Raw genomic sequence first — 11,482 nt, forward strand, 5'->3', positions numbered from 1 at the left:
CGACTCCGCTGGGGATCGAACCCAGAATCTCTGGTTTCGTAGACCAGCGCCTTATCCATTGGGCCACGGAGTCAATGATGCGTGTCGACGAGAAGAAACTTTAAAATACTTCTGCACTGCAGTCGAACAGTCCGAGCTGCCCAAGCAAGAATCGTGTTACACTTGCACTGCAATCGAACAGCCCGAGCTGGGCAAGTAAGAACCGTGTCCACGAATCTGCTCTTCCCTAGTTGGTGCGGCGGTGTTGTGTGGTGCGCGGCGCTCGGCATGGCGCCCATCAAGCACCAAATACCATCGTTTTCACGCTACCTCAAATGCATCCCGCTTCCATCTCAAAAAATGCGTTCCGCTTCTAAAAGAAGGAAGAAGAAAGGAAAGAGAAAAGCCGTGCTATTCCCCTCCGACAGTTCCAAAGGGTCTCCACGACAAGGACACGAACGCTCCAAATCTCGAGTTAAGGGTGTCTCCAACACTAATCCAACACTGCCCGCATCCGTCTGACCGCCCCGACCCACCCCAACACCTCCTCCCTCGTCCGCATGTGTATTCGTCCGACATGAGCTGTCTGCATTCATGTTGTTATAGAATATCGTGCAGCCTTGTCCCGCCGGTCCCGTGTACGTGTCCCGTGAAATTCTGACCCAACAGCCTAACTTGGTTTGGGAAACAGGAAAGTAGCATGTCCCGTGCATGAGACCGACTAGACAAAGTTGCAACGATGTTGCCTTTCGGAATATAGTTGCCCCCAAAACTTTATCGTTGCAGGGGTGACACACGCGTGATGTGGTCTCTCTGGACGCCTCCTTCGAGTAAACCTCCACCGCTCTACATCAAAGACGACTCAGGACGGATGCGACCTCTCGCTGCCTCCCCCATTGAAGTAGCGCACCGGCCGAGGGCATCACTCGTCCCATCGAACATGCCTCCTTGTTGCAGCCAAATGCCCTCCATTAAACCTGCGTGGAAACCAAGAAACCCACTTCGGCCATATGTCCGTTCACGAGCAGGCGACATTAAACACAACGCTGGACAATCTCCTCATGTTCATCCGCTATTTAAAGGAGCCAATTGTCAGGCAAGAATCATACCACTCTGCCGCTCCCCATCTCCTACTTTTACCATTTTATCCACCCTTTTCGATGACATCCAATGAGTTGGAAGAGCAATTCTCTGGTATAAAAGCCGACTGGGTAGCCCACCGAGCTCATCGGACATGAGCGAGGGAGAAGACTGCTCCACCTCCCTCCCTAGACCGAAGGAGCAAGTTGCTGCTCCAAGCCAACGCGTGGTGCAACAACTACTGCTTCAAGCCAGTTCATGGAGGAGTGGTGAGTTGCGCCATAGATGCATGCGGGGGAGCATGCTGGAGCGGCCATCATGGTTGGTATGGACGAGGCCACACTGTGCCATCCACCGTCAACGTCGGCGAAACCTCACCCAGGGCATGGAAAAAGAAGCTGCTTACGCGGAGCTGGACGAGTCGGTGGCCAGCACGTCCGAGACCGCCAACGACACTGGAGCAAAGTAGAAAACGGAAGGCCGCCATCGCTTTTGGTCCCAATAAAGCCACCACAAGCGAGTCGCGGGCGTCCACAGTCGGTTTGTCATCCTGTCTTGGTGACCACGGTCATTCCCCACCCAAAAAACAAGAAGGGGTCTGTGCTTCATGGAAGCGGGTACCCTTCCCCTCCGGCTAAATCATCCCCTTTGCCACTCCGACGAGCGACATAGCCGGAGATAGGGAATGAAGGAATATTACATCCGTGGCTCCCGGCAATCCGATGAACGGGTTGTCGGATATGGGAAATACAAAGGGATCCGCAACGGCCGACGTAAACTAGTGCAGTGTATCCGTGTTATGGAAATGAAGCTCCATGCGCCCAACCGTGCACATAGTTTTGCATATTTTGATTAAAATATGTCTAAAATATAATGAATGCAATTCGGTATGTATGAAATTTGTTAGTGTTTGTAGGAATTTCGTCCGGTAAGTTCATAACGTGTTTAAATTGTTTGCGGGAGAAAATTTGCAGATCATCTACCTAGTACTCAACACCTCCACTAGATTAACGAAGATGATCTATAGAGTCGTAGAAGAAGAAGAGAGAATATATATTTTAGCAGAAAGAAGGAGAAGATCCAAAGCAAGTGATGCATGAGGCTGGTTTCTGGTCCAATTCCAAAGCCGCCGATTCCGATGGCCGACACCATTCCCCGGCGCCAAGGAGACCCGACAAGGACGCCGAGCGCCGCTGCCGCTGCGCCATCCATCCAACCCCGCAAAAAAATCCCCCCGTTCCCCCTTCCCTCGTTATCTATCTCGCCGCGCAAAAATCCAAGCCAAATCGCCCACGGGTCCTGCCACTGCCGCGGTGCCGCTCCTCCCCTTCCTTCTCCGGTTCTCCCCGAGTGTGAGTGTGTGAGAGCTGAGAGGAGCCAAGTGCGCCATACATATACCTCGACTCGCTGCTCGCCTGCTCTGCTTGCCGAGAAAAAGGAGGGGAGGCGACTTGTCTTGTCACTTCTCAGTTCACTCTCTCGGCACGCTGGCTTTGCTCCCCCCTGATCGAGGGGAGAACAGTGGTGGCGGTGGCCGTGCTCGGCCGAGAGGTCAGCTCAGTGGTCAGGAGCTGGGAGCAGTAGCCTGATTATTATCTCCCTCCCTCTCTCTTTCTCCGTGCGCGTGCACGAGGCTCTCTTCTCCATTCCTTTTCGCCTGGCTGCCTCGAGCTTGAAGAAGGAGGAGGGGCGGCGTAGTAGCTTGGCCTGCTCCTGCTCCTGCTCCTGCTCGCCCCCCTTTCTGCTGCTTCCTTCCAGGTCTGCTGTGCGGCTCATCTTGTTTGTTTTCCCTGGATGGACTGATGATGCCTTCTTGTTTCGGCCAAGCTTCTTGGATGGATGGAATGGATAATGGAGTGTTGGTCTTCCTCGCAGTCCCGGCGACCGTGGCATGGACGGCAATGGGAGATCGGCGGCGAACCACAAGAAGCCTCTCGCGTAAGGAGCTCTTTTCTCTCTTCTTCCTGACAGAAATTCCCCCCCTTTTCGTTCTTTCGGGCGTCCGCCGGTTGATCCATTCCCCCCATGGGCCATGGCATCCGCAGCGCGGACAATGACCTGGTGGAGCTGCTGTGGCACAACGGGGCCGTCGTGGCGCAGCCGCAGACGCACCCGAGGCCGGCGCCCGGCGGGGAGACGGCCGCGTGGTTCCAGGACGACGTCGACGTGCTGGGGAACGACGTGTACGCGCAGCTCTGGCACAACATTGCCACCCCGGACGTCGCGTGCGCGGCGCTCCCGGGGCCGAGCTCCCACCCTCCCCCGCCGCCGCCGATGCGGAGCGGCATCGCCTCCAGCTGGACCGGCGGCGACATCGGGTCCACCTTCTGCGGCAGCAACCAGGTCCCGGAGGTGCCGGCGGGGGGCAGGGAGGAGGGGAGCGCCGCGCCGCCGTCCGAGGGGACGCGCGGGGCCAGCACGCGCGGCACCTCGTCGTCCGGCGGGTCCGGGAGCAACTTCGGGGGCTCCGGCCTGCCGAGCGAGAGCGGCGGCCGTGTCCACAAGAGGAAGGGGAGGGGCAAAGACGACTCTGATAGCCGCAGCGAGGTGTGCTTCTTGGTCCGGTTTGCTCCTATATTGTTCGGTTGCAGTTTATACTTGTAGAAATTTGCTTCAGTTGAAACTGGATGTAATTCATGAGGAGATTTGCTTGAGTTGAAACTGAATGGAATTCATGAAGAAACTTGGACTGTAACTGACAGAGGAAATTACAGGATGTTGAGTGTGAGGCCACTGAAGAGACCAAATCGTCGAGGCGGCACGGGTCGAAGCGGAGGAGCAGGGCAGCCGAAGTTCATAACCAGTCAGAGAGGGTCAGATCAGAATCAGATGCTACTTGTGTTGCAATCTTACAATTGAGCAAGGTGGCTTGCTGTTGGATTGTTTCTTATATACGGTGTTGTTTGTGGTGATGATGCAGAGACGAAGGGACCGGATCAACGAAAAGATGCGGTCGCTGCAAGAACTCATACCCCACTGCAACAAGGTAAGAAATGAGTATCATTTATCTTTTCTGATCAGGTGTAAGAGCATCTCCAACAGGGCGCTATACAAGCGCCGCGCCGTAAAAAAGACAGTTTTAGCGCGCCCGCAACGCGGCGGGCAGCTCCAGCGGGCGCGCAAAAACGGCGCGCGCGTCATTTCCAGTTCAGTGCGCTGGCCGAAACGCAATCCCGCGTCCCTTATTTGCTGCGCCGGCTCCCGCGCGCGCGACTTTCCCGCGCTCGCTCCTCCACTCTCGCGCCGCCCCCATCCGACCGCGCCGCCGACGCCGCTCGCGCCCCCGGCTACCGTTCAGCGCTGCCCCGGCCTATCCCCGCGCCGCCGTCGCCGCCCGCGCCCGCCGGCGACCACTCAAGCGCTTCCCCGGCCTGTCTCCGCTACGGCCGCCGCCCGCGCCCCCCGACGACCGTTCAGGCGCTTCCCCGGCCTCCCCGCGCCGCCGCACTTCCGCCCCACCCCCTCCTAGTCCGGCCGGCCCTCGCGCGCCTCCGACGTCCGAGGAACAGCGCCCGAGCGCTCGCTGCCGCGCCGCGCCCGCAAGGTGTTCGACAAAACGCCTACATGATCATCGAGAATGAGCGTGGCCAAGATTTAGACTACTCACAGTATGAGCTCTTGGGACATCCCGTGCGAGTGCGACGGAGGGCTGAAAGGGTAGCCCGTTTTGTTGCCTCCTATCATGTCATTCGGCGTCCCGCAACGCACAATGATCTTCAGAAGGATCTGATTGAAGAGTGGTGGGCATGGCATGGACGACAAAGAGCATGATTTGATTGCATTATTTGTATTTTATTGTTCATGAACTATTGGTTGTGTTTATTGCATTATTTGTTGTACTGAACGATAAACTATTTGTTTGAGTTGTAATAACTATTTATTGTTGATTTATTTTGTTTGTTTGATCGTTTTTCTTCTATTTTTTGAAATGTATATGTGGTTTGTGCGTGCTGCGCGCGCTGCATTTTTGGGCACTGCTGGAGCGGGGCACGCGCTGCATTATAGCGCGGCTGTTGGAGCCAGCGCCTGTCCCCGCGCTAAACCAGCCGAAGCGCGCGCGGGTTTTTTTTTTCAAAATGGAGGCGACGCCCCGGCCTCTGCATCGAGTGATGCATATAGCCATTTTATTTCGAAGCGCGCGCGGTAAATACATTTTTTGGGCGCGGCGCGAAGCGCGGCTGTTGGAGATGCTCTAAGTCCCCGGATTGATCCATTTCTGCTGGTGAATGGTGACATCTCTAACTTATAATTTACCTATGTTTCTTTGCTTTCCAATCTTTGCGCTTTACTTTCAGGCCGACAAAGCATCAATATTGGATGAGGCGATTGAGTACTTGAAGTCCCTCCAAATGCAAGTTCAGGTTAGGAGTCCACTGTTTCCTCTACCCGAAATCACATAACCCCATATGCCATCTAATTCAGACTGAATTCTACCTCAGGTTATGTGGATGACGAGCGGGATGGCGCCAATGATGTTTCCTGGTTCTCACCAGTTCATGCCACCGATGGCGGTAGGCATGAATTCGGCATGCCTGCCTGCGGCACAGGGTCTAAATCAGATGGCAAGAGTGCCATACATGAACCATACCTTGTCAAATCACATCCCTATGAACCCATCTCCAGCAATGAACCCTATGTATGTTGCAAACCAGATGCAAAACATTCAGCTGAGAGAAGCAAGTAATCATTTCCTTCACCCAGATGGCGGGCTAGCAACGGCACCTCAGGTACAAATTGACCTATGTTCTTAATTCTAGTACAAGGGACTCTTCTCAGCCATCTTTCATTTGTCCACCTAGCTTAAGTTTCAATTCTTTGCAGGTAGCAGGACCATATGCTTATACACCACAAGTAGCACCAAAAAACCAGATACCGGAAGTGCCGGATTGTACTGTTGTGCCAACCTCTGGGCCCGGACAACCACCCGCGCCTGATGGAATTTAGAATGACCATAATTTGGTAAGAGTTGCACTAATCCGCACATGTTTCTTATTCCTAATAGCATTGGTGATGTCTAGGTTACTTGTCCTGGTATCAGCAGTCAGTCAGCAGTTTTGCAACCATCCTTTGACTTCTTAAGCTCTTGGGGCAGCCAAACCTGCATAAAAAAGAAACCTGCCAATTTACGCCTATCGTTATCCATTTCTACGACAAGTAATTCGGGGCGGAGGGAGTATATGGAACCAGAGCTGCATAACATTTCACAGTTTTATTAAAAAGGAGTCTCTGGATGAATAGTTCGTAAAGGAAACCTCTTTTAGCTTAGCCTTTCTCATGAAAGCTGACCTGTTGTTTTCATCAGATGTGTCATCTAATAGACTTCGTTCGTACCAATCTTTCTAGTTTTGACATCCTTTATCACTGTACATGAAATTTACGGTTGTGCGTCCATTTCATCATCAGTGTAGATGTGGATAACTTGAGAGCTCAGAGCCACTGGGTTTAACCATCCCTTTCTTGACATTTACAGGGTATGGACTGTGTCGACAACCTGCACATGGGCCATCTTCCTGGAATTCGCTGAAAATACTAACATGATAAGCAGATAGCACCCATATTGCTGTTATATGTCTCGATCAATACGCGTCTGACATAAACACTAGAAGTATTTGTAAATGCTGATAGCAATTTTCTCTCCCATTCATGTGAGAGGAATATAACTTTTCTTTTCTTTTTATAGAAAAATGTGTACATGATAATAGCAGTCGGTTTGTAGCAATTTTGAAAATAAGGCGCCTAGGGACGTCTGGTTTACTGGAGAGAAGAAAAACAGTGGTTTAAATGCTTGTTGTCAAATGTCCAACATCCAACCAACCAGATCCAGGGGGGAAGGAACAGAAGAGGTCGAAACAATCATAACATCAAACCTTACTCCTCCTTTAAAGCCAAGGTACAGATCAATCAAGATTGCCTATACCACTGGTCTCTTACCTATGCAGCATCACCCTTTAACACCATCACTTTCTTTTTGTGGGAAGATTTGTTCTGCAGGGGGAGAAAGAACAAGAACTTGCCGGGCCGCCACGGAGCCGTCTGCTTCGCCGTGCCCCTGCAAGCGCCGCGTGCGCGCACGGTCACTCCGGCGTTACGCTTATCGACAAAGCGGTTCGGCATCCTTCCTTCACATTCTGAGAGGGAATTCTGTGGTGATGCAAGAGTGTGCGGTTTCTCTCCGGCTTTCGCCTGATGTCTACGGCACCGGGCCGGACCAAGTGCACGCTATGGTTGTTGCATGGTCCTCCTGGCAACTATCGAATGCAGATGCTGCTGGGGCTGCAACTGGCCGTGGGATCGTATCCCCTGAGCTTTCCTGTCTGCTGCTGCAACTGGTAAAAAATGCTTGATTCCCCCGGAGCAGCCTGCTCATCTGTTGCCCTCTCGCCGGCGCTTTCTTCTCGATGAAAATGACGCGACACGTGTCCGGGCAAAAATAATTTTGTTTCTCCCGTGCACTGCCGTTGTTTTCCTGCACTTGCCTGATGTCTGTACTGACAAATAGAGAAGGTTGCAAAAAGAAATTGTAAAATAATTTTGTTTCTCCCGTGCACTGCCGTTGTTTTCCTGCACTTGCCTGATGTCTGTACTGACAAATAGAGAAGGTTGCAAAAAGAAATTGTAAAATAATTTTGTTTCTCCCGTGCACTGCCGTTGTTTTCCTGCACTTGCCTGATGTCTGTACTGACAAATAGAGAAGGTTGCAAAAAGAAATAACTTTGGCTTCGCCCGGGTTCGAACCGGAGACCTTCAGTGTGTTAGACTGACGTGATAACCAACTACACCACGAAACCTCTTATGACACCAAGCGATCATTTCCTTATCTATTCTTACTTCGCGGAAGATGGAGGGTGAAAGGATTGAGAAACTTTGGTGACGCTGGCTCAACATTCGAATATGATGTCTAAATGAGACAAAAACACGTTTTTGCAGATGAGCACAGCTTCTACCTGGTGTACACAATTTCGAATTCAGCCGAACATAAATCGCAGGATGCGGACATTTGTCGAAACTTTGTTACAGAATCAACAGACGGTTACATACAATACGATTAATCAGCACACATGTGCAGCAGAGCTATTGACAATCCTAGTGACATACTGGATCGACAAAAATGAAAGATCTCTCTCCTGTTTCCTTGAGGATAGGTGCATGGACTGGAAGGCGAAACGGAGGCAAATCTCTAAACAATCCACCTCGACGCTGACAGGCGATCGGGAAACCACCGAGCAGAGGGTGGACATCTAACGAAGCCAAAAACATCCTTCAAGCTCTGCTTCTGCCTTCTCTACTCCCTTGGTTTGACCATTGATAAGAACAATATAAAATATGAGATGTAAGTATATATGAAATAAAGATTAGACCATTGAAATTTCCTTTCAAATATGAATTCGACACTGTACTTTTTTTTTGACATACATATCTTACATTATTGATCTTATTATCTCAAAATACATGCTAGCTAGGGCCTATATATATCCGGGTAGAGGAGTACGCATTTCATCTCTCGCAACACGCTTCAATGGTGGGGTACAAGCAAGACTGAAATTTTGCCTCCGATAGCTTTATGTTCAGATATACAGGTCCTGATATTCTAGAGATATATAGAGTATATAAAAAAAGAGACACACGCACGGTTCGTGCTGTCTCCTGCCTCGGGTTTCACGGCTCGATTCAGTCTATGCAGTCTATATATACAGACAATAGCAGGGTCTTGTTATGGTTTTCAATTTCAGTTTATAAAATATTTCAGCACCAACCGAAATCACTGAAGTTCAGTGAAATTCAGTAATTTCAGTTTGCATTTCGGCCAAATGGCCGAAATATTCACTTTAATTTAATTAATTATTTGAAATTTATGGAAAGTATTATGAAAAAAATTTGATTTCCAGTGTACTACTGAAATATTTTGGCTGAAACGTAATATTTCAGTGTCTACTGAAATTAATGAAATTTAGTGAATTTCATTAAAATCTCACTGAAAATGAAAACCCAGAAGAATGTGCATTTCCCATGTTTCTCCACAATTCCTAAGTCGTGAGATTTCTAAGCCAACTGAATCCAACTGTTGCTGGCACATGCATGACACTAGCCAGGACAACAGAACGAAAAAGAACACGAAAAATCATCGTCATCCTGAAGCCCTTCTCCCCTATCAATCTTAAGACAAATTTTTTCTAGAGATATATAGTGTATATAAAAAAAAGAGACACACGCACGGTTCGCGCTGTCTCCTGCCTCGGGTTTCACGGCTCGATTCAGTCTATGCAGTCTATATATAAACTATACTAGTACAAATGCTCGTGCGTTGCACCGGACAGGAAAAAAATATAAAATCTGCTTGTTGTGCCATTATGCGACATTAATTGAAATAAATGTGTATAATAATGTTAAATGTTTAAAAAATATATATATTAGGTAATGCTTACATAAAAACTGGATAATTTTTTTATAATAGTTAATTTTTTTAAAAAAATTGTTGTAAAATATAAATTGTTAATTGTTTTTCCAAAGGATTTTTTTATAGTGTGATAATAACGTTTTTTTGATTGGAAATGTCATTTGTGTGTACAACATATTTTCCATAAATATTTTTTGAATAATATTTTTTTATTGTTTTTGGCTAAACTTGCTTCATGTGTTATTGTGCATGACTTTTATATGGATTTTTAATAATTGTTGATGATAAGGTTAAATGTTAAATGTTTAAAAAAAGAAGTATTGTTTTTATGAATTTCTAGTTTTTTTAAAAAAAAATGATTTTTTGTTAAATAAATATTTTTCTTGAACATTTTGTGAATTTTGGGCTTGGCCCAAACGACTTGCAGTACAATAACAATTGATGTTATTAAAAAAAGGATTGTCGTTTGGTAGACAAATTGCAGCATCATCTCTCCCATTCCATTTCATCTATGCCTAATAATATATGCCCATGTGTTGCAACATAAAATTTGTGAATTAGCCTTGGAGATGCCCTAAAGCTGGTGACGGAGGACCCGATTGCTTTACCCACTTTAACATTAAGAGTCCTTTTAGTAAAATATGAGGGTTGTGTCTCTTTGTTTTCTACAGGAGCTCCGTGGCGCCGAGCCTCTCCGTTGTGCGCGCTCGGTCGAGCCGTCGGACCTCCTTCTCCCTCTCCTCCCTTTCGTGCTCTCCTGATGCAGAGCTGCCATGGCTGCCTAGGAACAAGCTCAGCCACTGGATGCTCCATATCCAATGCGCACCTTCGTCGGGCCCTTCCCCACTGGATCCCGGCTCCATCGTCCGGCCATGGCCCGGGCACTTCGTCGCTGCAGCCGGGCCCTTCCCCAAGCTCCACCACCGCCTGGATCCTGGCTCCATCGGCCAGCCATTGCTTTCGTTCATTGATTTTATCCTCTCATTTTAAACGGCGACGACTGCCCGCCTTGGTTGCTTTCTTTGATCGCCTCATCCTCCTCATCTCTTTGTTTATTTCTTGGGTCGCTTGTTGAATTATCAAAGGGTACCTATATGAACTGATGAGATTGGGCATAAAGAAGCGGTGTGGGATTATTTTTAGCATGATGGACTCGGGGACGGGCGGTGCATCGGGGAGAGCTGCCGGCGGGTTGGATCGAAACGTTTTTTCGAGATTCACTAATACATGGACTGCGGGTTGAATGCTCGAAAACGGAGGAACTTTTTCGCAAAAAAGCCATGACGGACGACCAGAAACAATATTGTCTTTATTATTATAGCTAAATATGCCCGTGCGTTGCAACGGGAGACAAAATATTACGCTCTAGCCAACTTAGTATGGTTCAATACCTTGATGTATGAGCATCCTCTATTTATCTTTATTTAGCAAAATGGCCCGTGCGTTGCCACGGATGAAAAAAATATAATCTCCAATGATCTTGACCACATTATGTTCACATATCATCACTTGATTTTGAAATTTGATGCACAAACGCAAGAAAATGTTTCTTCTTTTAAATTTATTCACAAGTTGAAACAATCTTTACATTTTCAAAAAATATATATCATGGTTGTCAAAAATCTTGGTAACTCAAAGATTTATTCTGAATTTTAATATTTTTTTTAGAAACATACAATAATAATTCGATCCATCCAACAGTTAATTCTTTAAAATTCACACAGGTATATTGTCACAAAGACTTAGAAGCATTAATGTTTAACTGCATACATTAGATCTTTCGTGAACAATTTTACAAATATGGGAACAATTTTAAAATCGAGAACATTATTTACAATTTACAAACATTGACTAAAAATCGTGAATAATTTTTATAATTCGAACGTGCTTAAATATTTTCTTTTGAATTGGCGACCAATTCCAGAAAAAGATGAACATAATTTTTTATGTTGGAGGATTTTATTTTAAATTCACAAACATTTTTTGAAACACATGAAGTTTTTCTGAATAAACAAACATTTTTATAAA

General features: G+C 47.6%; 1 protein-coding gene and 2 non-coding genes across 3 annotated transcripts; 1 reads left to right on the forward strand and 2 right to left on the reverse strand.

The window, feature by feature from the left end:
• On the reverse strand, nucleotides 1-73 carry TRNAR-ACG. The gene has a single exon. It is a non-coding gene; the product is annotated as a tRNA-Arg (tRNA).
• Nucleotides 74-2,066: 1,993 nt separating this feature from the next.
• On the forward strand, nucleotides 2,067-7,701 carry LOC123452543 (transcription factor PHYTOCHROME INTERACTING FACTOR-LIKE 13-like). Its single transcript, XM_045129203.1, has 10 exons — nucleotides 2,067-2,817; nucleotides 2,935-2,997; nucleotides 3,105-3,606; nucleotides 3,774-3,872; nucleotides 3,980-4,045; nucleotides 5,355-5,420; nucleotides 5,499-5,786; nucleotides 5,881-6,018; nucleotides 6,530-6,949; nucleotides 7,038-7,701. The coding sequence occupies exons 2-8, from the start codon at nucleotides 2,951-2,953 to the stop codon at nucleotides 6,001-6,003; spliced, it is 1,191 nt and encodes a 396-aa protein (XP_044985138.1). The 5' UTR covers nucleotides 2,067-2,817; nucleotides 2,935-2,950; the 3' UTR covers nucleotides 6,004-6,018; nucleotides 6,530-6,949; nucleotides 7,038-7,701.
• Nucleotides 7,702-7,773: 72 nt separating this feature from the next.
• TRNAV-AAC lies at nucleotides 7,774-7,847 on the reverse strand. The gene has a single exon. It is a non-coding gene; the product is annotated as a tRNA-Val (tRNA).
• Nucleotides 7,848-11,482: the final 3,635 nt, after the last annotated feature.

Source organism: Hordeum vulgare, chromosome 5H, assembly GCF_904849725.1.
Source record: "Hordeum vulgare subsp. vulgare chromosome 5H, MorexV3_pseudomolecules_assembly, whole genome shotgun sequence".
NCBI lineage: Eukaryota > Viridiplantae > Streptophyta > Magnoliopsida > Poales > Poaceae > Hordeum > Hordeum vulgare.